The sequence below is a fragment of the Lepisma saccharinum genome, chromosome 2 (genome assembly GCF_977018435.1).
Source record: "Lepisma saccharinum chromosome 2, izLepSacc3.1, whole genome shotgun sequence".
NCBI classification, from domain to species: Eukaryota; Metazoa; Arthropoda; class Insecta; order Zygentoma; family Lepismatidae; genus Lepisma; species Lepisma saccharinum.
The window spans coordinates 22,211,017-22,238,791 of NC_139230.1; the positions used below are offsets into that span (position 1 = coordinate 22,211,017).

General features: G+C 38.8%; 2 protein-coding genes across 5 annotated transcripts in view; one reads left to right on the forward strand and one right to left on the reverse strand.

Annotated features, from left to right (window-relative positions):
- Window positions 1-27,775, reverse strand: part of LOC145983948 (cell adhesion molecule Dscam2-like) — a 796,725-nt gene that overhangs the window by 739,630 nt on the left and 29,320 nt on the right. The window lies entirely within an intron of this gene.
- On the forward strand, window positions 6,037-7,065 carry LOC145981420 (histone-lysine N-methyltransferase SETMAR-like). The gene has a single exon (XM_083114657.1). It carries the CDS (start codon window positions 6,037-6,039, stop codon window positions 7,063-7,065), a length of 1,029 nt encoding a protein of 342 aa, XP_082970783.1.

A 27,775-nucleotide genomic window follows, 5' to 3' on the forward strand; every position in this document is an offset into this window, starting at 1 on the left:
GTGGCATAAAATTTTCGTAAGTTATAGACATATCCTATTGTGTTCATTGTCCACGCCGTGTGAAATGAAATGATTCAGTTTGGAATTAACGATGGGAGAAGGTGAAATCAAAGACCTTCCGTGGAATATATTATCTTACTCTAAACTCAGCCAAAAGGCATTTCGCATCGATCTAATAAATTCTCCAATACATTTTTAAATGTTATTGAATATTTCATGTCGATAATTTAATCAATGCATCAATGCTTGACGCTGAGACGATATTTTCTGCAACTACCTCTTCTCTCCTCTCGTCTCCAGTCTCTTCTGTTCTTCTCTTCTCCTTCTCTCCCTTCCTCCTCTGCTTTTATCTCATAACGCCTTCCTTACTTTTCTCGCATCTTGTCTCCATCCCGCTCATCTCCACTCCTCTTATCTCCTCTTTGTCTTCGATTTACGACTCCACTGCACTCTTCTCCTCTTCTTTTTGTTCTTCTCTTTTTCTCTCTTTTATTCTACCCTCCACTCCCTCTTCTCGTCTCCTCCCCTTCTCTCCTCAGCTCGTTTTCCTCGTCTCTTCTCTTATTTGCTCCATATTCCTCATCTCTTCTCGAATATTTTTCCTTTCATCTCACTACTTCTCCTCTCCACGTCTATCCTCTCTTTCTTCTCACCTCTCTCTACATTTCATTTTCTCCTTTCGCTTTCTCTTTCTTCTCTCTTTTGTCACATTTCGTTTCCTCTTACCCCTTGTCGTTTGTATTTCATAAATATCTATTGTGCATGTAGCAACCCTGAAATTAAGCCTAACTCTATACGCAACCCACCAATGCCTTGCGTAAATTGGGTTGCCTAGTTTAAAATGTCGTTGTCCTAAGACTTTTGAGAGAGACTGTACATACATGATACAATTAAAAATTCAATGTGTACAATGCAATAAAATTATATAAAAAAAAACGCATGCGTATGTAAGGATGTGTAAATGTGTGTGTATAATATATACTGCATGTTCCGCTTAGAGGGATCGAGGAATAAATGCTCACAGTTTAAAAACAGAGGAAGATATTGATATGATTTTCATTTTACAAGATAGAAAAACTCTCCAAGTTTATATACCTATCGCGAATACACGTGCTTGCCAATGTGTACATGCGCGCCAATGTGTAATGTGGGAACAAGCCTGGCACCATTCAGTAGAGCAACAGACACGGCGGGAGCTTGAATACCGTTTAGATGTCTGCAGGGCAACTCAAACTGCACTGACCATTTTATTAAACTCTGAGGGTTTCTACAACAAGGTATATAAAAAGGTGTGTTAATAAACCATTATTTACACTTCAAATCATCAATTATTTCTCGATCTCTCTAAGCGTAACACGCTGTACATGTGTGCGTGTGTGTACACATGTATGTATAGTATACACACATTTATATGTGTGACAGATACGAGTATACAGGTCCTACCAAAAGTTTAAGGATACATGCATATTTCATGAACATGCTTCCTGTCCGCAAACTTTTGGTCTCAGACATACGATTTTTTACAGGGAACTAGTACTTGTAGAGAGGAACATTTGCTGATATTTTCATAAAAATATCACTCTTTGTTTTGAAGTTATTGTTTTTTTGTTTTACATAATTGGAAAGAAAATAGCTATTTTTTATGTTTGAGGAGATCTGTACAGTACAATATGAGAATGACATTCATGATTTTTGTTTTGGAGAAAAACATACCTATAGAATATTTAAAATTGTAATAGAGCAACAGAATGTGTTTCCATTAAACAATTTCCCCAGTTTTATAACCGTAAATAGAACCGCAGACAGAAGCCATAAAACAAACAGGCTTTGACCTTAGCTGGACAGGAGACCCTTCACGGTACAGAGATCGTTTATGTGTCACGTTGTAGTGTGAATACCGTACTACAAAGTGCAGTACTGTATTGGGTTAGGAACAATATTCTCCTCGCTGCATTTCTCAATGCGTTCAAGGGCTTGCTCGTGTCTGGTTGAGCAACGTTGTGGTTACGCAAAACATGGGGGAAAAAGTGTGAAGGACCAAACCAAGTGGCAGATAATTGGCATGCATAAGTGCGGTAAGTCTTATAGAGAGATTGCAAGTCAGTTGGGCGTCAGTAAAACGTGTGTGGATCGAACAGTGCAGATATTCAAGACGACCGGTACATTGCTGACTTGACGCGGAGCGGTAGTGAAAGTATGGTGAAGAGGGTGAAATTGTGTTTGACAGCCCGAGGAGGACCAATAGGCTATTAGAAACATCCACAACATGAGTTGTGTGTGATACGATGCAATTACATTGTAATTGTATGTATGTGTGTGCCAAATACAGAACTCACAAATTTCATAGGGTGTCCTTATACTTTTGGTAGGACCTGTATGTGTGTGTATGTGTGTGTAATATATTATATACACACATTCATACCGACGCATGCATTTACTTTTTAGAGTATACTTTTGTTTTCCATTGCATTATTTTATATTAATTTGTTTGTAGCACAACTATTTGTTTTCTTTTCCATTTAAAAAAATCCCAGGGTTTGCTTTGGAAGAAGCACACGAAACATTTCTCCTATGGAAAGAAACACGTTTCTTATATATATATATATATATATATATATATATATATATATATATATATATATATATGTCATTCCCCACCCCTTCCCTTCACAGACGCAGGATGTCTGATTGGTTTGGTTTATTTTGCTTCTCTTTTCTGCCACTCTTGGCTAATCGCGAAGGTGAGGATGAGTGATGATGTGATGAAATTGATGAAGGGACACTCACAAAGAACATCCATGCTCAGGCCGGGATTTGAATCTGGGACCGCTGCCGTCGTAGCGCGCTGTGCTAACCACTCCGCCACGGAGGTCGGCTAATTTCCTACTAGTACTTCACCTAATTCAGAGCTACCAGCCGCCGCAGTACCCTATTTTAGTTGAAAAAAAAGGAATTACATATGAAATTAAAAGAGTTTTCGAAAAACAGATTTCCCTTAAAGAAAATTACACTCAGACTTAACAAGGTTTTCCACGGAAGGAGATTACTATCACTCTATGAAGCTCCGTTGCATTACACGTTAATCCCACAAATTCAACGCGGCTTTCCGTAATTCAATCTTGTTTTTCTCCCGCAAGAACGTGGACACGTCACTTAGCACGGGTACAGATATGGCTTGCGTTGTTTAATTCTGGAGATCCCCACCTTTAACACTTTCCCGCGAGTATCTGCGGCCACCTTATAATTTATTAGCTACTGAAATTATCTTGGCTTAAGAGAATAATTTATGCATTACAGTTTCCACGTGCTTAGTGCCCGAAAATTGAGACCCAGCTGCGGCTTTTGGGGGCCTTCCTGCGGAAGGAGAAATCGGAGATGGAAACTAAGATGCAGCACCAAGGAAATCCCTCAAGAATCTTCGAGGCCCAGAAGATGGTAATTCTCGCCTTCCGCTTTGATAGGGAGACGGAATGAAATGTGAAGGGGGGTGCGAGTTCCAATTACGCGAGGGAAACTCGAGCACTTATTTCGTTTTATGTTGCCATGTTGTTGCTCACGAGCAGAACAATGGCAAGTAATGGATAGGGAGAGAAGCTTAGGAGATGTTTGTAAAATGCATCAATTAAATCAGTTAGCGCATTATTTCACAATGGATGTCATCTCCGCATGAAGTACCCTGGAACTGACTGACTCCATTATTTTATCGTACATTGTTTTATAATAGGTAAATGTTAACACTTCTTCGTTACTATGCGAAGAAACTATACAACTTGAGAATGAATTGTACACACTCTTGTTATCCGATTAATGAAAAGGAGATTTTCTACTATACTCTATCCGCGGAATCTGTGGAGCAAGGTCGCGCATATCGGCAGAGAAGGGGGGGGGTTGGCTGGGCAGAGCGCAGCTACTGCGAAGGCTGGTAATTGGAGTCACTTTCCCCCTCCACGCAATTCCGCCCCCTCTCACTTGTTCGTTGATGGAGCCGTCTGGGGTCACAACTTGCGCAGAGACTTGTTTTCGTTTGCTTGCTCCAGATATACCCGAGACAGAGTAAAAGTACGCAGGATTTTTTTCGGAAGGGCCGTATATTACATAGCTGCCTTTTGTCGGTGGCAGGGGAGGGGGATACACAATGAAACATTACGTAAGTACCAATTTTAACGTTCGTTTAAAAGTTGTTCAACGACAAAAGTGTTAATTGGAGACATTTTTAAGGGAGCTTTGCATTTATCACTGGAGATTTTCCAAGCTCTTTATTGCTTCCATTTGATTTTTTTTTATTTATCTCAAAATTTCTGGAGAGGCTGTAGCTCTAATCAGTACCGCCCTGCGCACGCCAGTACGTACAATCGTGAACATTTCTGGGCTGAGACTTCGTGGAAATTCAATGGGATCTTTACAACTGACTGTACAGTGCCTCTCAAAAGTTTTAGGACAACGACATTTTAAACTAGGCAACCCAATTTACACAAGGCGTTGGTGGGTTGCGTGTAGAGTTAGGGTCAATTTCAGGGTTGCCACATGCACAACACATATTTGTGAAATTCGCGAAAGAAATCAATAGAAGTATTTTTGTATAAAATTATTAAAAATATCAATATTATTACGCAAATGACGAATTTCTTTCTAAAAGAAAATAAACTAGATTTTCTAGTATTTCATCGCTCATGAGCCTTAGGAAAGGATAAGAGGTTAGAGGAAAGAAAAGGTGACAAAGGAGAAGAGAAGAGGAAAAGTAGAGGAGAGGAGAAGTAGTGAGAAGAAAGGAAAAATCGAGGAGAGATGTGGAAAATAGAGCAAAGAAGAGAGGAGGAAATGGAGAGGAGAGGAGAGAAGAGGGGATTGGAGAGTAGAGTAAAAGAGAGTAAAAGGGAAGAAAGAAAAGAAGAGGAGAAGAGTGCAGTGGAGTCGGAAATCTAAGACAGGAAAGGAGATAAGAGGAGTGGAGAAGAGTGGGATGGATACAAGAGGCGAGAAAAATAGAGAAGGTGATATGAGATAAAAACGGAGGAGAAGGAGGGGAGAGAAGAATACGAAGGAGAAGAGAAAATGGAAGAGAATGGAAACGAAAGGAGAGAAGAGGTAGTTGGAGAAAATATCGTCTCGGCGTCTAGAATTGATGCATTGATTAAATTATCGACATGAAACAAAACAGTCAATAACGTTTTGAAACATATTGGAGAATGTATTAGATCGGTACAATATGCCTTTTGGCTGAGTTCAGAGCTAGATAAAATCTTTCATGAAAGATCATTGATTTTACCTGCGATTATACCACTAAAAACATGAATGTAATTTTAACATTTATAAGAATTATCAAATTTTTCTCGACTTCTCGGTTCGTTGAAATGAAGATGTTGTAATTTAATATTTCCCCTCGTTAATTCCAAACTGAATCATTCCACTTCTCACAGCGTGGACAATGAACACAATGGGATATGTCAAAAACTTACGAAAATTTTCTGCCACCGGAGGGGTTTGAAACTACGACCATGAGATTGACAATCCTTAACGGTAACTATTACCCTGCAAGCTGTCGCTCCTGAAAGCAGGTAGAAGGAGCTGACCAACGTGAAATGTAGATGCAACTCTCCTCCTACATGTAGTGTGCAAAGAAAACTTGTTTGTAACAAAGAAAACGAAGGTAGAACGAATCGGCGAAAACATTTAACGGAGAACTGCACATGTTGGAAACTTTTCATTCGGTATTTGCGGAGGTATCCTTGCATTGATCTCGAGTGGGAAAAGGGGTAAAATTAGTATATCCTGAATTGCCACCAATATAAAGAGTTATTTCATTAATATTTGTCAATGTCTTTAAACGAGTACAGAATTATTTTTTATATATACCAGGTAACCAAGAAAGTTCATGCGGTTTTTACAACTGCCCGTAGTTTTCGTGGGGTAGTACGCAGTTCAGCCGCCAGGGGTACATGTATGTGTGATTGGCGGAAAGCTCATTCCTTGGCACGTCGGCTAACGTAGATAACAGGTCGCAGTCGATAGTTCGGGAGCAAGTATTCGCAGTGAACCATGGCTGTGTCGAATGCAGTAATCAGGGCGTGTTTACTGTATGAGTACAAGTTGGGCACAAAAGGAGCGGAAGCAGCAAGAAAAATATGTGCAGCGTTTGGAGAAGGTACAATTAGTGAACGGACAGCGCAAAAGTGGTTTCAGAACTTCTCGAGTGACGATGAGACACTGGCAGACAAACCTCGATCGGGCAGACCGAAATCTCTCGATGTGGACCAACTGAAGGCAGCAATTGAAGAGGATTCACGTGAAACGTGTCAAGAACTCGCTCAACGATTTGCGGTAAGTGCTGAAACAATTCGTGTGCACTTGCATGAGCTTGGCAAATCATGGAAACTGAGTAAGTGGGTCCCGCACGAGCTGACTGCTGCGAACCGTCTCCAACGACTGAACATTTGCGCTTCCTTGCTCACTAGGAACAACAACTGTCCAATTTTGGACCGCATTTTGACGTGTGATGAAAAGTGGGTAATGTACGATAACAAGAAACGCTCATACCATTGGCTATCGTCAAATGACACCATACCTTTAACTGCAAAACCTGCTCTTCATCAGCGGAAGGTGATGCTGTGTGTCTGGTGGACTACGGCTGGGATTGTGCATTATGAGTTCTTGGAAAGTGGTAAAACCATCAACAAAGAGGTGTACTCCGCGCAATTGCAAAGAGTGGCCGAACAGCTTGCAAAAAAACAACCTGCATTAGTGAATAGGAAGCGTGTTCTTTTCCACCAAGACAACGCTAAACCGCATACAGCAAAGATGACCCTGGAGGTGATTTCTTCTCTCGGCTGGGAACTTCTGCCACATCCAGCGTATTCACCCGACATCGCTCCATCAGACTACCATCTCTTTTTGTCTATGGACAACCATATGCGCAATCGACATTTCCAAACTCGCGAGGAGGTTGAAAACGCGGTGGTGCAGTTTTTTGCGGCCCTTCACAAAGGCTTTTTCAAACATGGCATCTACAGGCTTGTACAAAGATGGGAGAAGGTTGTAGAAGCGGATGGTGGATATTTTGCAGAATAAATATAAGGTAAACACATTTGTTTTGGACCTTTTCTTCTTTGTACTAAAACCGCATGAACTTTCTTGGTTACCTGGTATATATATATACATTCCAGATGCAGAACAATATAGCCACTTTACGCTGCTATTATAAATAATGTTACCATGCTCTTGTTTAATAGAAGGGGAAATATGTTTTCTAGTATGGAGTATCGAACCTGGGACCGCAATCAATGCTTTCAAGAACTCTAACCAATACACTACGCCCTTCGTTTCCCTTGGAGCAACAATTCTTAATTATTCTCTCGCCTCAATATTGTAAACGTTATCCTGCCAAAGAAAAGTTCAATACTCCGATATAGCTCTGTATTTCTACAATTTCTTTATACACATGCATTTAACTCTGAATTTCTTTCTGCGTATTAGTATATCTAAGCTTGTGAATATTTAATTTGTAAATTCACAACGGTTACATGAACATTTATGATATAGTTCCTTACAACTTGGAATCTAGTAAATAGATACTTTCAAGTCTTCAAATTAATTTTAGACTACTAGATTTTAGCAAGGGAATTGTGAAATGTGATCCGTTTCCAGGCATTCATTGCTGAAGCAAACGTTTTAAAACTCTGTGGAATTTTCATTCTGAGATAAGTTTCTTTACTTGCTACTTGTATACGAACTACACTCTGTCCCACTTATCTCTGGAGCAGGTGAACGAAAACAAGTATCTGAGGAGCGATGAACACGTGAGAGGAACGGGATTGCGTGGAGGGAGGAAGGCCACTGCATTTACCAGCCTTCCCAGCAGCGTACACTGTTTCGCTTTGTCCAGTCGACCCCCCTTCCCCCTTCTCCCCTCTCCCCTTCTTTTCTGCTATGCGACGTCCAGAGATGCTGAGACAGGACACAATTAATTGTTTTCGCAAAACGTATCTCTGAGTGCCACACATTTAATTCTTACTCACATGAAAAATTTGCATTCAGGGCTAGTTTCACAGTTACAAACTCTTTTGTCCTCGATGAGAAGTTTAGTATAAATAGGCATTTTGTTTATAACTTTGAAATTGAGGTCTAAGGTTAAAATCCTCATATTTAGGGCTTGAACTCGTAATCTAAGAGGTTTGAAGATCCGTCCTCCTCTTTGTGCGTCACCTTTTTTATTTATTTCTCTATTCATTATTCATCCTCATTGTCGCGATTAGCCAAAAGTAAAATAAGAAAAGTACCCCTTCTTGACTGTGCTGTCTAAGGCTTTGGACTCCGACTGCGGGACGTCAAGGGATCATGGGTTCGAGTCCGCCTGTGTTCAGTCTTAGGGTTCTCGGCCTGTGTATAGGACCGGTAGCAACCCACCATCGTGAGGAAATTGGGGAGCTACGAGCGAGTAGCGTAACCCGGTCTGGGAAATCTCCTATAACGGCTGGGGTTCGACGTGTTGATCCCACGTCACCCCATTACCGGTTGAAGAACTCCACGCCGCTAGGTAGGACTGTGGGAGGGAGACTGGCAGTCGGGAGATAGGTCAAGACCCTTCGAGGATTGTCGAGCCATGGGTTATTATTATTATTATTATTAAAATAAGAAAATACAAGGGATCGAAGAAAAATATATTTTTTAAACATTTATCTATAATAAAGCAACCATTCAGTTTTATTTTGTTTTTCATGGATCTATTGCCACTACTACGCTGTAATCCCGATAAGTATCTTACATGTTACAGGATAAAGCACGTATTACTATTCGAATACTTATTTAATAAGCTTTTTGTTTGTCAGGAATTTTGACTTAAACTTATGCATGTTGAGCTAGTGCCCACCTAGCCGCCTCTGATGAAATCTATCATTCTTCAGGTTATTTTTAAAATTCGACTCTGGTCACTTGTAACTTGCTCGGTGCAGACGTTGTGCATCGATGCACAGTGTTTTGCGATAAGAAGCGGCCTTGAATATAGCGTGAGTCACTTTGAACGCGAGCAAGCTACGTTACCAAGCATGTCTGCCTTTGAAAACAGTCATTTTTTCACTGTTTCCGAACGCGATTGCTATTGTAGAAATATATATTCTCTCAAAAGAACAAGAAAGGAAATTCGACCAATGTTCTCCCGTCGTTTTCTAAACATAGAATTATAATGAATTTTCAATGGCGCTCGGACAATTTGAACTGTTTTGTAATCTCTCTCTCTCTCTCTCTCTCTCTCTCTCTCTCTGTATATATATATATATATATATATATATATATATATATATATATATATATATATATATATATATATTTTTGGGTCTGGCCCCTTCCTCAAAGAAATCCTGGATACGTGCCTGGTCTACGTCAATGACAGAAATGCAAGCAATATTTCTATTTATTTTTAACCCAATTAAAGGAATGTATAAGAATTTAAAAGAAATTAGAAAGAGTGGAACTACTGTTGCTCTACCTTAAAAATTGTTGTTCTTCGATGAAGAAAAATAAGAAGCATTTAGTCCAGCACCTTAACACAGTGTCCCACGAGTATCTGTTGACAAACACTGTCAAATGTGATGTGATTTCATGAATAAAATTTTTCCCCTGTCTACGTATAACGTCTCTCACATTTGGCAGTTCGCAAACATTTTTGCAAACGGTGTAATTATTTCGTGTTACCTTGCGCAACAGCAAATACATTTCATAAGACTTTTCTGGACATGAGACTTGTGTCAGTAAACAAGCATTTCGTCTGTTACAGTATCACAGGAAGAGAGCATCGTTCTGCAATGTTCAAGCCTCTAGATATTTTCCATTCCCATTCATAATATCTAATCACAATAATAAGTTAGAAGAAATAACTCGTATTTTCACAACTATAATATTCTAGTTTTTCATCACATCAAATTATTTCTCGAAGATAGCTGCTATTGTTTGATTGATTTAGTGTTTTAAGTCCACTTTATGCAAAGTAAGGCTAATCGGGACTGGACCTACAGTTTAAAGTGGGATCCGAACCACTATGTGACTCCACCGGGAATGGAACCCGAGACCCCTTGGTTACAAGGCAACGCGGAAAGAATTTACAATACCGGACCCTTCTGTAATTTCTATGCTACGTCTTATACTCACGAAATAATTAGTCGTCATGATTTATCTCAGGTCAATATGTTTGTGTGAGGTGAAGAAATTGTTCATTAACGTGTAGAAGTTGTAAAATAAGCTTTTCAATTCTCGCAATGACTCTCCGTATATAAGTATGGGAGCCATATTTGTTGATATGAACAATTGACATTCGCAACTACCTATAGTTACGCTGTCTTCAGCGTTGCCACACTGTTCATTTCATACTTGGAGAGCATGGAAATGCGTCGAGGATGACGAAGAAGACGACAGTGACAGTGACAAACACGATGTAGAAGAACATGTGGAATGTGGACTGATTTGATTACAGGTAAGTTTGGCAACAGTGCATCCATTATAAAATTGCAGGATACGAAAATGGCGTCTTCAATGATGAACGTTTTCCGTTAAAGTGCTACGAAAATAAGATTTTTTATCGGTTCGTTTTCACAATTAGCGCAAAACCATTCACGGATAGCCCCACTGACCATTCACGGTAAGGTAAGGTTAGGTTAGGTTAGGCAAACATAGTTAAAATTTGGGGTCGTAAAACCATGCACGGGTAGACCCACACACCATTGACGGATAACCACACGAACCATTCACTGTGGTTAGATTAGGTTAGGTTAGGCAAGGCAAGCATAATTAAAATCAGGAATGTATATTTCTTTTTTTGAAGTATTGGAAATTTTCCGGTAAATAATGAGCAATCGTGCCGATCGCGGACCACTCAATTTCGCTTATTTTGCAATTTCTACACGTGAGCCCCAAAATTTAACTTCAAATTCGTGATTAGGAGGCCTCAATTAGTGAATATGCGAAATATTACAAAAATCGGGGAGGGGTCCGGTATTGTAAATTCTGCGCCATTGGGGAGGCTGATAGCTGCTATACTACAAGAAAGCAAGTCAAAATTAAAGTAAAAGCTTAACTACATGTATACCCAACGACATTTACAATATTGGAAGGACATAATACTTAAAAATTGATGCTTCAACGGAAGGTAAAAGCGTGCTGTAGTGGCTAGTATTCTCGATTGGGCTGTTAGCGGTCCTAGGATCGATCCTCCTTACGAAGTGTTCTCTTTTTTTCGATTCTCACTTTATTAAACAATGGCATGGTGGCATTATTTGTAATAGCAGTGTATAGTGGCTACATTGTTCTGCATATGGAATGTATACATATATTTAAAAAAAATGAATTGACACACGTCCAAATGGATATTTTCATGTATAAGATCATGAATTATGATACTCTAACGATAATTCTGTACTCGTTTAAAGACATTGATAAATATTAATGAAATAACTCTTTATATTTGTGGCAATTCAGGATATACTAATTTTACCCCTTTTCCCACTCGAGATCAATGCAAGGATACCTCCGCAAATACCGAATGAAAAGTTTCCAACATGTGCAGTTCTCCGTTAAATGTTTTCGCCGATTCGTTCTACCTTCGTTTTCTTTGTTACAAACAAGTTTTCTTTGCACACTACATGTAGGAGGAGAGTTGCATCTACATTTCACGTTGGTCAGCTCCTTCTACCTGCTGTCAGGAGCGACAGCTTGCAGGGTAATGGTTACCGTTAAGGATTGTCAATCTGATGGTCGTAGGTTCAAACCCTACGGTGGCAGAAAATTTTCGTAAGTTTTTGACATATCCCATTGTGTTCATTGTCCACGCTGTGAGAAGTGGAATGATTCAGTTTGGAATTAACGAGGGGAAATATTAAATTACAACATCTTCATTTCAACGAACCGAGAAGTCGAGAAAAATTTGATAATTCTTATAAATGTTAAAATTACATTCATGTTTTTAATGGTATAATCGCAGGTAAAATCAATGATCTTGCGTGAAAGATTTCATCTTGCTCTGAACTCAGCCAAAAGGCATATTGTACCGATCTAATACATTCTCCAATATGTTTCAAAACGTTATTGACTGTTTTGTTTCATGTCGATAATTTAATCAATGCATCAATTCTAGACGCCGAGACGATATTTTCTCCAACTACCTCTTCTCTCCTTTCGTTTCCATTCTCTTCCATTTTCTCTTCTCCTTCGTATTCTTCTCTCCCCTCCTTCTCCTCCGTTTTTATCTCATATCACCTTCTCTATTTTTCTCGCCTCTTGTATCCATCCCACTCTTCTCCACTCCTCTTATCTCCTTTCCTGTCTTAGATTTCCGACTCCACTGCACTCTTCTCCTCTTCTTTTCTTTCTTCCCTTTTACTCTCTTTTACTCTACTCTCCAATCCCCTCTTCTCTCCTCTCCTCTCCATTTCCTCCTCTCTTCTTTGCTCTATTTTCCACATCTCTCCTCGATTTTTCCTTTCTTCTCACTACTTCTCCTCTCCTCTACTTTTCCTCTTCTCTTCTCCTTTGTCACCTTTTCTTTCCTCTAACCTCTTATCCTTTCCTAAGGCTCATGAGCGATGAAATACTAGAAAATCTAGTTTATTTTCTTTTAGAAAGAAATTCGTCATTTGCGTAATAATATTGATATTTTTAATAATTTTATACAAAAATACTTCTATTGATTTCTTTCGCGAATTTCACAAATATCTATTGTGCATGTGGCAACCCTGAAATTGACCCTAACTCTACACGCAACCCACCAACGCCTTGTGTAAATTGGGTTGCCTAGTTTAAAATGTCGTTGTCCTAAAACTTTTGAGAGACACTGTACAAGCAATGATATATTCTCAACAATCAATAACGAGCTGAGAGACCAGAATGAAATGCTAAATCCTAAATCTTATATGTGTGATTATCTTGGCTGTTATCCTACACTTATTCTTATACTTTCCAAAGTATTTTTGACGTGCAAAGTACCCTTTCTCTAAAATTATGCCTAACTGTGAACACTTTGCGACCGCATGCCAAAAAAATTATGGCCCTCTGTGTCCGGATTCCAACAAAGTAAAAAAGCAACACGGTGGTACCCTGGTATTACACCTGCGTGACGCAGAGTAGTACTCTGCAAGGACTGCGGCACCTATACTCTATCCCAGGACTCTGTGAAGCAAGCGAACGAAAACGAGTCCTCTGCGCAAGTAGAGACTCTAGACGGCTTGACCAATGAACGCATGAGGGGGCAAGTGAGTTCATGGAAGGAAAAACGCGGCTGAAGCTACCAGTAGTTTGCAGCAGCGCGCAGTGCTTTGTTCCGCTCATTCGTTCTGTCCTCTTCTCTACCGTTATGCACGGTCTCGCAACACAAATTTCAGAGAGAGGGTGTAGTTCTTCATTTCAGTGTCTTATTCCACTCGTAGCTACACATCTCCAATTTTTAAAAATTATCACCCGGGGTCATGTCCCCCGCGCAGATATTCCCGAGATGTTTTCTTACGAATTCGGAATCCGTACACTGAATATCATTTTGGCGTGCGTTCGCAGTTAGACGAATTTTGCCCTTGTTCGAAACTTTGCCAGGCAGTGAAACTTTGTTGGGAACGTTGCTCTTGATTATTGACGTTGTGTCTTGCTGCAAGTTTGCTGAAAGTTTGAATATTAGATCGCAGGAATGGGCTTCCATGACTTATCGAATTGACTATATACGAAGTTCACATTTCCTTTATGGTGCGAGGAACTCAGTTTTATAATTCAGAAATCTTGTATTTGAAATTTCAAACAAGACATTTCGCGTTAAATAAGTTCGATATTCATACTGATTTATATTGGCTTGAAATTTCCAAAATAAAAACTACACTCTGTCCCATCTATCTCTGGAACTGACGAACGAAAATTTCTGCGCAAGGAGTGACGCAAGACGGCTCAACCAATGAACACGTGAGAGGAACGGGATTGCGTGGAGGGGGAATGCGACTGCAGTTACCAGCCTTCGCAGTAGCGTGTACTGCTTCGCTCTGCACACTCGACCCCCTCCTCCTTCTTTGCCACTATGCGCGGCCTTGCTCCAGAGGTAGCTGGGACAGGGTATAGAACATATTTTCTATTTCGATTTAAAAATTTTATGAGTTGTTTCGCAGAAGAATAAAAGGAAAATCAAGCTGTTAACGCAGAACGTGACATACTACTTGGAATCAAACTCGACATAACATGTGCGACGGATCAGTTCGTCTTCATAATTTCTTTGATCTACATGGAAGAAGTTTGTTTGGTAAATTACACACAGCTTAAAGTAGATCCAAAAGAAGGCGATACCTTTATCACTCTACTCTGTCCCGAGAATCTCTTGAGCTAGCTAACGAGAACAAGTCTCCGCAGTTGGTGACTCCAGAGGGCTCGACCAATGAATTCGTGAGATGGGATTTTATACTCTGTCCCGGGTATCTGTGGAGCAAGACAGCGCATACCGGTAGAGAAGGGGAGACTGCGAGTTGGCGGAGCGAATCAGTGCGCGCTACTGCAAATGGCTGGTAGGCGCATTCATTTCCCCTCTCACGAGTTCATTGCCCGAGACCTCTCGGGTCGCTACTTGCACGGAGACTTATCGTTCGCTCGCTCTAAATATTCCAGAGACAGAGTGTATTGCAGCTACCAGCCATTTAATGCATCGCGCATTACCAACTCGCTTTCTCCCCTTCTCTTCCGTTACGCACGGCCTTGCTCCACAGATTTCCGAGACAGCATACACCATCAGAGAGGCCCACGATAGCTGTTGTATTTTAGGACATCCTTATTAGGAAATGCCATGTAAAGTTAAATTGACAGCCTATGAACTTTTGCCATAGGTCAAAGATTACGGATGTCAGACTTGCCATTATTTCACCACCCACCGTGCAGAATATTAGCAACCTATTCTAAAATAATCACAACACTGTATAGATGAGATGCGCTCACAGCACTACATGATGCAGCCAACTGCATTGGGTTCCAGCACATGAGGTACTTAATTTATCTTTTGTTAAACGAAAATAAATTGTTTATCTAAGAACTATCTAAGCTTTCGTGTGCTAGATTTATGCATGTCGAATGGTTGTATATGCTGCATATGACAGTATAGTAGTGTAAAAAAAGTTTGAAAACTGAATAGCAAACATAAGTGATAATAATATTGGGTGACGGTGGGTGAACAGTTACATAAAGAACAATAACGCGTCTGACTACCATGCTAAAGGTCCCGGGTTCGATCCCCGGCCGGTTCAAATCCGGGAACTTTTCTAACGATGGAAGCGGCCCCGGCGCCCACCCAGCGTCGAATAACATGGGTACCTGGGGAAAAACCCTGAGGGTTAAAGGCGGTCAGGGGCGTGATGCTGATCACATCACCCCCACTCACGACCGGATCAAGAAAGTGTGGGGCGTTACCCCCACACCTCCTATACGCCTTCATGGCGTGGTGCTATGCACAGGGGAGCACTTTACCTTTTTACCTTTTTTACAATAATTTTATGCACAAAACCATGCACATTGACTTACATAAATAGAAAGTTACATTGTTTTATGATTTGATGAGTGGTGTCGTTATCAAAATACACAATTGAACTCATCCAATATTCATTTCAACCTACCAATAACAATTTTAAACTAGCGTCCGTCTATCACCCGAGATAATAACTACAGCATGTGACATGATATCAACAATAATTATTGTTTATAATTATTGATTATAATCAAAGGGGAAAAATGCAGATGTATCTAGTTCACTTTTGCGCACATTTGACGGACAGTTGCAATTTTTAATCGCTTTTTAATGCTCCAGCCGTCAGTCCTATTGAGTCTGGAACGAGAATGTAGCAGAAACTTTTTTTTTTAAATAACGTAATGATCCATGCGAAAACCAGCCCGTGAGATGAAGAGGCGTCCATTAGCTATGCATGAGTAAAGTGCTGTGCAACGCAAGAGAGAAAGCGAGAAAGAGAGAGAGAGAGAGAGAGAGAGAGAGAGAGAGAGAGAGAGAGAGAGAGAGAGAGGGAGGGAGCTCTATCACAGGGGAACGTCTGGTCAACCCGTACGCTAGGCTATGCCCGAGTTCAGAGCACTATGCAAGTTAACAAAACGGAAAATAGGATTCGCCTTTTCTGCTACACTGGGTTGTAAATGAACTATGTGAATATCCTTTGGCAGTTACCCTCGGTCGAAATGAGATGCACGAGTGAGTTACTCTCTTATGCCCTTTTGTTACTGTTTTCTTGTGTCCTTGGTTCAAATTAAACTAATTTCCTTTCTTCCGTATTGCAAAATGATACTGTGGCATCTACAAATATTTGTCACCCGTATACGTACAGTGATGGACAAAAGTAATCATACAGTGGAACTGAAAGGAAGAAAGGACGAATTGCAGCAGCTAGGAATGCAATAAGGAAGTCAAAACTGTTAATGCTTTACCATGTATGCACCAAACGATATATTGACAACAAAAATAAATATCAGATGCTGATTGTAGAAAAATAAAATACAAAACATTCTCAATACCCGCTTCTTTGGCTGGACAAAAGTATTCATACACCAACATAAAAGTTCACTTTGAAGAAAAGAAAGAAACAAATACCATGTCGTCATAATTTAGTATGCATTCCTCTGTTATGGAGAACAGCTGTCAGTCTTTTTTGCATAGAATGAACAAGAGGCGTGGTTATTTCAGATGTAATATTGTGCCGCTCATGCAAAATGACCTCTTTCAGTCTATTCTTGCTTGTTATGTCATGTTTTCGGAGTCTGGTTTCCAAATGGCTCCAAAGATATGTTCTATGGGGTTAAGGTTGGGGGACTGAGGTGGAGTTTTGAGTGTGTGGGGAGTTTTATATAACAACCAAAGGCGGACAATCTCAGCTGTATGTTTAGGGTCGTTGTCCTGCTGGAAGTAAAAATCATTCCCAAGACCCAAATGATCGATACTCTGCTGCAAATTGTTCTTCAGAATATCCAAATAGACAAATCTATCCATAGTTCCCTCAATAAAGACGATTCTCCAACACCTGAGGCTGACATACAGCCCCAGACCATAACGCCACCACCTCCATGTTTAACTGTGGCCAAGAGATTTCGAGGCTCAAGCTCAGTATTGGGCTTTCTCCACACCAAAATTCTACCATCACTATGGATAATATTGAATATACTCTCGTCCGTAAACAACACTTTATCCCAGAAGTCCAAACTTTTACTCACATACTCCTTTGCAAATGTTAATCTGGCCTTCTTGTTCTTCTTACTGATGTATGGCTTCCTTCTAGGTACCCTAGCTCTGTACCCTGCTCGGTTGAAAAGCCTTCTAATACTTTTTGAGGACACTTGTTTTCCCAGATGTTCGTGAACATGTGCCGACACTGCTGATGATGTTAATTTTGGGTTTTTCTTGATCATTCTCAACAGTCCTTGTTTCTCTTTCGAAGTAAGTTTCTGAGGATGCCCAACCCTTTCCCTATTTATCAGCACTTTTGTGTCTTTATATCGTTTGATGACACTTTGCACAGTAGCACGACTTCTCCCAACTATGTCTGCGATTTCAGAATATGATATCTTATTGTGGTATAATGATATCATAATTCTCCTCTCTTCGATCGTGGTTTCCTTCCCTTTGCGGCCCATTTGACTTCCTGCAGCACGCCAACACCAAACCAACCACTTCCTTACACAGGTGCAAGTGCAGTAAACACATATCTGGCACTGAATGATGGAGACGGTTGTTTCACGAACTTTTTGGGGGGTTTATAACCTGGCGTATGAATACTTATGACCATCCAGAAAGCAGTTTATCTAAGGATTACCCACATTTCTCATGACAATTTCAATTGTATGCACACAATTGCTTTGCGTTTCTATTCTTGCCATTCCAATGGAGCATATGTGCTACAGACTTGACTTGCCTTTACGGTCTTCTTTGTATAATAACATGTTTCATTCAGACAATGCCTTTGTATGAATACTTATGTCCATGACTGTATATTCAGTTGTAAAGATTACGTTGTGATAAAACAAGATTTCCTATGGATATTTCTGATGCCATAGTCGAAAATTACCGGAGTGGTCAGCGACACTCGCTAAAAAACCAGATGACACAGGTTCGAACTCTGGTAAATTGAACCATGTAAATAATGGATCATCTAAATCATTCATCTTCATCGTGGCGATTAAAGAGGAAGAACAGCGACGTTAAAACAACCGAAATAGAAAATGATGCAGTACATTAGCTCAATCACAGATATAACTTTTTTTTAACGAACTTTGCTTCAATAATTAAACCGTTGTTGTCTTTTAATCAAGTGGTCCCGGGTTCATTTCCCTGTGATCACATAGTGGTTCGGATCCTACTTTAAACTGTAAGCCCAGTAGCGATTAGCCTATCTGTGCATAAAGCGGACTTTAAAGAATACCCTCAAATATTAACCCACGTGCACCTATACTCCACCCTGTATCTCTGGAGCAAGCGAACCAGCTTTCGCAACAGCGTGTACTGCTTCGCTCTGCCAACTCGATTCCCCCCTTCTCTGCCGCTATGCGATGCTTTGCTTCACAGATTCCGGGGATAGAGCGCGTACTCTGTCCCTGCTATATATATATATATATATATATATATATATATATATAGTGTTTTTTTACACGAGCTAGATTCAAAGGGTCAACGTCTTAACATTTTTGAATTTGTATATTTAATTTACGTCACTTTTCTGCCAATTTCGACTATCTTGACGATGATAATGAGAATAAATGCTAATTAGATTACGTTATGAAGAGACAATAACAAAATGACAGCCATACCTAGGCCGATAGTTCAACTCAATCTCCAGCAGAAAAATTTCAAAATTCTAACGTGTAATCACAACTGCTGAATTACAATTTCCAGATTAAAATTTAACCAGTGCAATGTCTGACGCAAGGAGTCTAGGACGCTGTATTATAATCTGTGTCTGGAATCTGTGGAACAAGGTCACGCATAACGGAAGAGAAAAGGAGAGAACGACTGGGTGGAGCAAAGCAGTGCGCGCTACTGAAAACTCCTCTCACGAGTTCATTGGTCGAGCCACCTCGAGTCACTACTTGCGCAGACTTGTTTTCGTTCGCTTGCTCCCGGAAGAGAGAGTCTAATTTTAACAAATAATTTAATTAGAACAAAATTGGAAAAGAAAAGAAACATTTGTTATCACAAAGTTTAGAATATATAAGGGAGAGTAAAATGAAAACATATTTTTTTTTGTTTCTTATCGAGTAGATTTCTGTATGTAGGGTTGCACAAGTTTGCTGCAATTTAGCACGGTCCTATTGCTGATCTACATATATTTTTAACTTTGAGTTAGTGCCTGTATATCGTAAGAAGAATAAGTGTTTGGGGTGCACGTGCAGTCACTTATGAACCACTGCGAGTTCCTTTCCACCCATCTTCCTGCGAACTGAAGCCATTGTCGAACTTTCTCCTCCATTAGTAAACTTCCTGGTGTGGTAAACATGCACAGAGATATTGAATTTTCATTTGCCGAGAAATTTCTGTAAGTTTTAGGCTGAGAGAGGGCAAGAAACCACTCCTCTTCACTGCTACAAATGTGTATAGGAAGCGCCATCTTTAAAATAACACAATGGCGTTTTGAAGCTCATTTTATTTGTGTTGCAGCCTTGATGTCGTTTTGTAAATAACAAATACCTCATGTAAATTTGAGCTGTATACAGTCAGCACTACAATTTTCATTGGACTTTTCAAAGTTTTCATTTGACTCTTGCAATACATATTTTCTTCAAAAAAAAATTTTCAATGCAATACCTCAATCAATTTAAATTTGAAACACATTCAAAGAGCCCAGATGAATTCTCTTCGTGGAAGGAATTATAGTATCCCAAAGTGAGGCTTTCTTTCACTAATTTATATCCGTCTGAAGGAAAATGCTTTAAAGACATTACCGAACTTTAAATGTAATTTGCCCTGCAATTTCGTGATGTAACCCCGCGAAGTTTCCAAGCGTCGAATCTTCCAAGATGTTTCTCTCCTCTAGAAGCTACAGGTTATATATATTACGGAGAGAAACCTATCCCAAAGAGCCAAGCGATTGAAAAAAAATTCACCGAGACGAAAACCCACCATCGAATCAGCGGGTGAAAGACTCGCGTCATTTGTCAATCTGTTCAAACTGTGTGGGGAACGGGAAAAGTTGGGGTTTTCACTTGTGTAGTTCTAACCCATTGCAATTTTCTTTCCATTTTCCCGATCTAGAATTGATCTCCAGACCGAATGCTTCCACTACAATCTCTCTTTTTCCTTCCAGTAATTTTAGAACGACAAATCGAATAACTCCATAGGACAATCTACGACTTCAGAAAGATGGACTCTTCAAAGATCCTAGTATCGAAAGGAAATCGATTGCGACAAATTATTAAGTTAGCATTTGGATTGGTCATTTATACTGATTCTGACCAAGATAAGGGCAGATAAATCGATATGGATGTGTTGCACTGCTGCAGCAATAAACCTTAGGGTTTAGTAATGCCAGAGAGTTGTGCATTTTTTATGTTGTCGATAACGAGAGACTTTAGTTACCTGCATAGCTGTTACATACCACCACCGAAATTTAACATGTACTTCCTCAGGAATTCCAAGAAAATGCATATTTTTATGACCTTAATTTGTTATTGATGTTACAAAAACAATTGACCTTAACGTTAAGAGATAATAACAAATGATTTGCCACCTTAATTCGCAGAAGCATTTTGTAAATCCTAAACTTTATACTTTATAGAGAAGTGACAGATACATAACAAAACACTATCATCTGATGTTTATCTTAATTGTTTACTCTGTTCAATATTTCTAGGCACTTTTAAATTAAAAATCAATCTGCAAGATTTTATATTATACATACATATTTTGAAACAATAGCGAAGGTATTTTATTTCGTGCTTACCTTCCTTGCACACCTACTTCATTACATTGTGTATTCATAGTTAGTTATGTGACATTATGCCAAATGTCATTACGATAGACCTCTGTATGGAGCATGGTTGCAAGAAGTTACGTGTTAGTAGTAAAAGGATATATTATTATAAGGATAACTGTAACGAGATAAAATTATTTATTCATTTCTTAATCCTTGTTCACTTTGGATTTAATTAACCCATAGAGTTGGAACATCTCATTTGCGACTGTATTATGAACTGAACTGTATCAATAGCAACGAGTGTAAGAATATACGGTAGTTGCAATATATATAAATGAAAGGACAACAATAAGAGTAATTGTACATTTTAAAAAATCTCCATCTCTTAGAGAACCTTGTAGATAGATGGTAGCATACAAAATTGCACATACGACCCCAAAAATTCTTATTAGAAAAGCCACTACTGGGCACAAAATGTTCTCTAATCATCTTCAAGGTATAAACAGTTAACAACAAAACAAGATGATGCTCTTTCAGAGGCTAGTGCTTAGAATACAACAAATAGAACCTTTCTTCAAGTCATTTTTTATGTTTTAGGACACCATTGCATTGTAATGTTTATATAATCTTAATATAATGCTTCTTGAGCACATAACTTTGGTTAATATATTAGAAGGCCCTTGCTGTAGAACTCTTTCAAAAAACATCTTAATTATTCTTTCAGATTACTATCTCTAAAATGACTCTCTGCTTAGTCCGATGTTAGACACTGCTTAGCAATGGCTAAAAATACAATGTTGATAAACAGCGAGAACAATGGTATAGTGAGATAACTCAATCTCTCTCTCTCTCTCTCTCTCTCTCAACTATTTTTGGCAAAGGAAGGAATTCGTTCAGGGTCTTGCAAAAATGTGGTATGTTTCTTGAACTTCTATTTAATGGAAAAATAACAAAAGTAACGCATTTGAATTAACCACAAAGAGTTGACACTAGCATACAGTAACAAACAAGCGGTTTGAAAGATCATGTGAAAAATATAATAAAACTACAACAAGGTCATTAAGAAGAAATATTAATAATAATGAAAGGATCAATGCAACAGCCTCCGAGTCTAATAATCATGTTCTTTTAAGAGAAGCTTGAGAGATGACGATATTTCAGAAGAGTAGTTTCTAATCATGAAAATCCTTTCCTATTTTACTGCACATATTATTGAAGAATCCCCCTTCTTTTCAGCTCCACTCCTAAATGTGTCTTGCTATCAGATTCTTTTCACGTTATTACGTTTTCCTTCTTTTCTTGACGTCTGTTGAATACAAACAAATATTTTAGTGCTTTACAAGTTATATAATGAAATTTCGAAAGTTATCAAAATTGCAATACGAATACCCTATGTTTGTTTTAATTTTTCTGACCTTTGCGACCATTTTACCAATTGTCCGCAAGAGAAGTTTTCTTTTGGAGATGAAAAGGTATTTTAATGAAGCTTTCAAAGCAACAATGGAAGAGACAATTCGGCACACAAATCAACACTTATTATTGTCTTCCTACAACATCACATTACGTAAAAAAATAACATTTCCGCTTACCTAATTGGAAATTATTTTTTTCGGGCCATTTCCCTCGAAAGCAAAGTTATTAAACTTTCCGGGACGCTAGAAATCAAATTACAGAGGGCCTCCAACTACTTCAAACTCTTCTGATAAACTCGAATATGCATGAAACGCCTGTCTGTTCTCATTAAAATTTGCAGAATCTTAACCCGAGACGAGTAAAATCATGAACTTTTCACGTAAGTTTTACATATTGAAGGAAAGAGATTGTGTTGATCATGAATTACATTTCAAGAATAACCTTCAACACATAAAAAGTCGATTGAAAACTATGCAGATAGTGTGTTGTTAGCATTGTGTCCATCGAATTGAAATTACAAAAAAAACTTCAAAAATTTAAATTACATTTGCTGAACGATTAAAATTGCATACAATATTTTGTTTTCGTCCAATTAAAGTACAAGAGATATGTAATTACGTATCACTATTTAACTACTTTTAGGTTTGCCAAATTGCTTGTTGTGGAATGTCAGAATATTCAGACGAATGTTTTAAAAAAACACGATGTATCACGAGTTACAGTTATATTTAAACACGTTTCACCTTGACTATATCGTAATATTTTATTGTATGTCTCTTATTCTGACACTTTTGGTTAATCGTGTAGATGTGGATGATTGGAGATAAGTTGAAATTGATGAAAGGATATTCACGAACAAGGAAACTTTTCGTAAATTTTAGACATGTCCCTTTGTGTTCATTGTCCACGCTGTGTGAAATGTAATGATTCTGTTTAAAATGAACGATGAGGGAAATATAAAAGAATAGAAGTTCTCCATTTCAAGGAACGGAGAAGTGGAGAAAAATTGGATAATTCTTATAAATATGAAAATTACATTCATGCATGGTATAATCGCAGGTAAAACAGAAAATCTTACGTGGAAGATTTTATCTTCCTCTTATCTCAGCCAAAAGTCATTTCGCACCGATCTAATATACTCTCTAATATATTCTCTAATACATTTTAAAATATATTGAAGGTTTCATATCGATAATTTGATCAATGCATCAATTCTTGACGCTGAGACCATATTTTCTGCAACTACTTCTTCTCTTCTATCACCCCAGTCTTTTGTGTTCTTCTCCTCTCCTTCTCCTTCTCACCACTCCTTGTCCTCTGCTTCTATCTCATATCGCCTCCCCTCCTGTTCTCGCCTCTTGTCTCCATCCCACTCCTCTCCACTCCTCTTATCTCCTCTCCTGTCTTCGATTTCCGACTCCACTGCACTCTTCTCCTCTTATCATCGTTCTTCTATTTTTCTCTCTTTTACTCTGCTCTACACTCCCTCCTCTCTTCTCCACTTTGCTCCATTTTCCTCATGTCTCCTGGCATCTTTTTCCTTTCTTCCCACTACTTCTCCTATGCTCTTTAATCCTCTCTTCCCTCCTCTCCTCTACTTCTCCTTTCGCTTTCTATTTTCTCCTCTCCTTTGTCTCCTTTCGTTTCCTCTATCCGCTTTTCCATTGTGTAGACTCATCTGTGATGAAATACTAGAAAATAGTTTCTCTTTCTTTCAGAAAGAATTTTGTCACTTGCGATATAATGCTGATATTTTTAATAATTTTAAAAATACTTGGTTTTATTCCTTTCGCGTATTTCATACATATCTATTGTGCATGTGGCAACCCTGAAACTGAGCCTAGCTCTACAGGCAACCCACCAACGCCTGTGTAAATTGGAATGCCTATTATAAAATGTCATTATCCTAAGACTTTTGAGAGACGCTGTACAAAAATGTGACCTACGTAGTTAGCACAGAGCGTTACAATGCCAGGGGTTCCGGGTTCAAATCCCTATAAGGCTAATCGAGACTGGACTTACAGTTTTAAAGTGGAATCGGAACCACTATGTGCCTCCACCGGCTATCGAACCCGGGACCCCTTGATTACAAAGCGACGACGCTACCACTGCGCCATCGGCGAGGCACTTTGGGATAAGGGGTGACGCGCCTGAAATTATGAAATCATACTTATCAAACAGAATGCAAGGTGTTGAAATTAGCCACGAAAGAGAAGGAAACGTAAGAAAATACAAATCCACTCTAAATACATTAAAATATGGAGTTCCTCAATATTAGGCCTGATACTTTTTTTTTGTACGTATATGATTTACCATTAAATATACAGAATACAAATATGTTGTTGTATGCAGACGCTACAATACTAGCGGAACAATAAAGGGAAATGATATGAACGAGTTAAAAACCAACATTAAGAAAACAATGAGAAAAATGAAATCTTGGTTTAACTAACAAATTACTATTGAACGGTCAGAAATGAAATTACCTGCTTTTTCACCCTAAACAAAACAGTAAAACTAAAGATGTAGTAAAGAATGGCCATCTTCCAGTAACATTAGTTAGCGAAACAAAATTTTTAGGAGTAATTATAAATGAAAATCTAAATTGGTCAAACCACGTAAAAATACTTGTTAAAAAACTAAATTCAAAAATATTTTCACTGAGGACATTAAAACAAACACTTCATACAAATTCACTAACTCAGGTATATTATGCAATGTTTCATTCTCTAATAAAGTATGTATCAGAATTTTGGGGGAACTCACCGGCAAGTTTAGAAGCATTTAGAAAACAAAAGCAAGCCATTAGGATTGTAGCAGGAACAAAGCCTAGGGAATCGTCCAAAATGTTGTTTAAGAAATTCAAAATATTAACCCTCACTTCATACATATATGAAATGTCATTATATGTGAGAAAAAATATTGCGCCAAGAAGTTCAATAGAACATACACGTACATATAACACCCGAAATAAACATCTAAAGCCATACTTTACCAGGCTAACATTTGTTCAAGAAGGACCCGAACAGATGGCAATTAAAATATTAAATAACTTACCAAATGATATTAAAGCAGAATATATGACAAGTTTCAAAAACAAATTTTAAAAAAAAACTATTAGGAATATTATAGCGTTAGTGAATATCTAGATTGTAAATTATAGAAATTATTATAATTATACTTTTATCTGAACTGTACTGAACCCTCCAAATACCAATGTATATGGTTTATATGGAGTAAAAGAATGAAAAAAATTCAAATCCAGAAAAGCGACAAAGTAACCTAATTCAATAAAAACGTGCAAATGTTGTAATGAACGCATGCAAATGTGCAGTGTTTGACAGAGAAAACGGCTCCGTAGTCACATTCTACACCCACGATTTCTCGCACATTTCAAATATTTTCGTCAAAAAAAATAATTTCTTATAAGAAAGGGTGTTTCAAAATAGCGCGAAACTTACGTTTTTTTAATATTAAAATTCCTTACATATGTAACGTCAATACGATTTTTGAGGGCGTACATCATGGATTCATGTCGCACGTCTGCACATTTTCTTTTTCTTCTTATGATTGACTTGTGCAATGGGATAATTTGCGATTGCGATATATTAATTGTGTGATGTATTGGCGGGTTGGAGATTTTGTTGAACGGTATCCTCAGCGTGCGTAAATACGTTATCTTATGGAACATCGTGCACATTTCATTTTGGCAACTGCAGGCCGTAAAGAGGAGGGTTGTATTTTCTGAATGACTTGTGGGATGGGATAATTTGCGACTTCTTATTTTTATGATGGAACGAAGGAGAGGGTAGTATTCTGTGGAAAAGGACAAAAGACTTTTGACATACGACTTACTTCTCTTTTAGACTTCCAAATTCAACTTCGACCCGCAATTCAGTGCCTGGCCTTGGAAAAAAGAGGTAAGTTACCTTATGAGGTTAAATTTCAGCCTTCCAGTTTTGGAACCTTCATGTGCCAGTGCGGAAAATAGTGTTGGAAGCAGGTGGCTCGGCCAGTTTCTAACATGCCTTCCACAGGGACTCTATAGAGAAAGGCGGGGCCGCGATAGCGGTAGTAGGCGGTAGGTTAATTACCCCAAGGGCGGAGCCCAGAATCGGCGGGAAATTTAGACAGCAATTTTCATGACATTTCTTGGGGTATAGCCCTGAAAAACCGACTTTTACATATATCCATCGGTACGTGTGCAACGAAACTAACATGACCGCAAGTAGACTTCCACCTCACAACTTCGAACGGCTACATCTCAACTTGAAACGGCTGTACAGCCGTAAATACTTGTTTCCGCGCTCCAGAATTTTGTTCTTCAAAATTGTAAACACACAATCTTCACAGAAAAAAAATCCTTGCAAAACCGAGGGTGTAGAATGCGACAACGGACCCGGGAAAACATCATCCAGAAAGCAAAAGGAGGTTCCATTTTAACTTTACGAGGAACAACAAAGATTAGTGTTTTTATGGACATCTGTTCAGGTAAATCAATTATATTTCCAGCCAGCGACATCGAAAATTTTTACAAAATATAATGAGTAGTTTTCACAGATTCACATTTGTGTAGAAGTTTGTAATTTATTAACATGTATTTCCGTTGATAAAATTATGAAACGAATTCGCATGTAAAACTAGCATAAGAGAAATTTAATTTAGTACAAAAGTAGATTATGGAAAAAGCAAACATTGTCACAGATATGTTTACAAAGCAAAACTTGGCAGGCTAGAATTTCAATGCGAGACTTTTGCATGTGTCCTCTAGTTTCCATTTTTCTTCGAGGAGTGCCATGAATACTTTATGGCATAGAATTGCTTCGCGTGGAAAATACAACTCAAGTTTCTAAGCAGCACACCAAATCGTTAACTTTGAGTTCCACGGCGGTCCCTGCTACAAGACATCCAGCAAGGTTTTCCCATGAAACATTTAAGCCTAAAAGTGAAAACACAACGCCGCTGAGGAGCAACCGAACTAGAGAATGCGTCACGTTTAAATATCCATGCGAATGTTCAGCCAAATGTCAGCAGATCTGTATTGGCACTGAATGTCGCCATTCCCTGTTAGCACCTGCAACAGGAAGGTTTTCAACCGTAAGAGAAAAGTTGGAAAAGTAGAACCGCTGAGAAAATTTGCTGTTTCACCCGAAGGAAAGCAAATGTATTTTGAAAACTTTAAATCAACAATTGATTGATTGATTTTACTTCGCTTTCCTGCGACGTCACTTTTGGTTAATTGCGAAGATTGATTGATTGATTGATTTTACTTCACTTTTCTGCCGCTTTTGAATAATCGCGAAGATGAGGATGAGTGATGATATGATGAAATTAATGAAGGGAAGGACAAAGACAAAGGCAACGTACGCCGGGATTCGAACTTGGGACCCATAGAGTCGTAGCACGGTGTGCTATCAACTCGCCGGCTTCAAGTCAATCAATTGACACAGCAGTGCTCTACACACTGT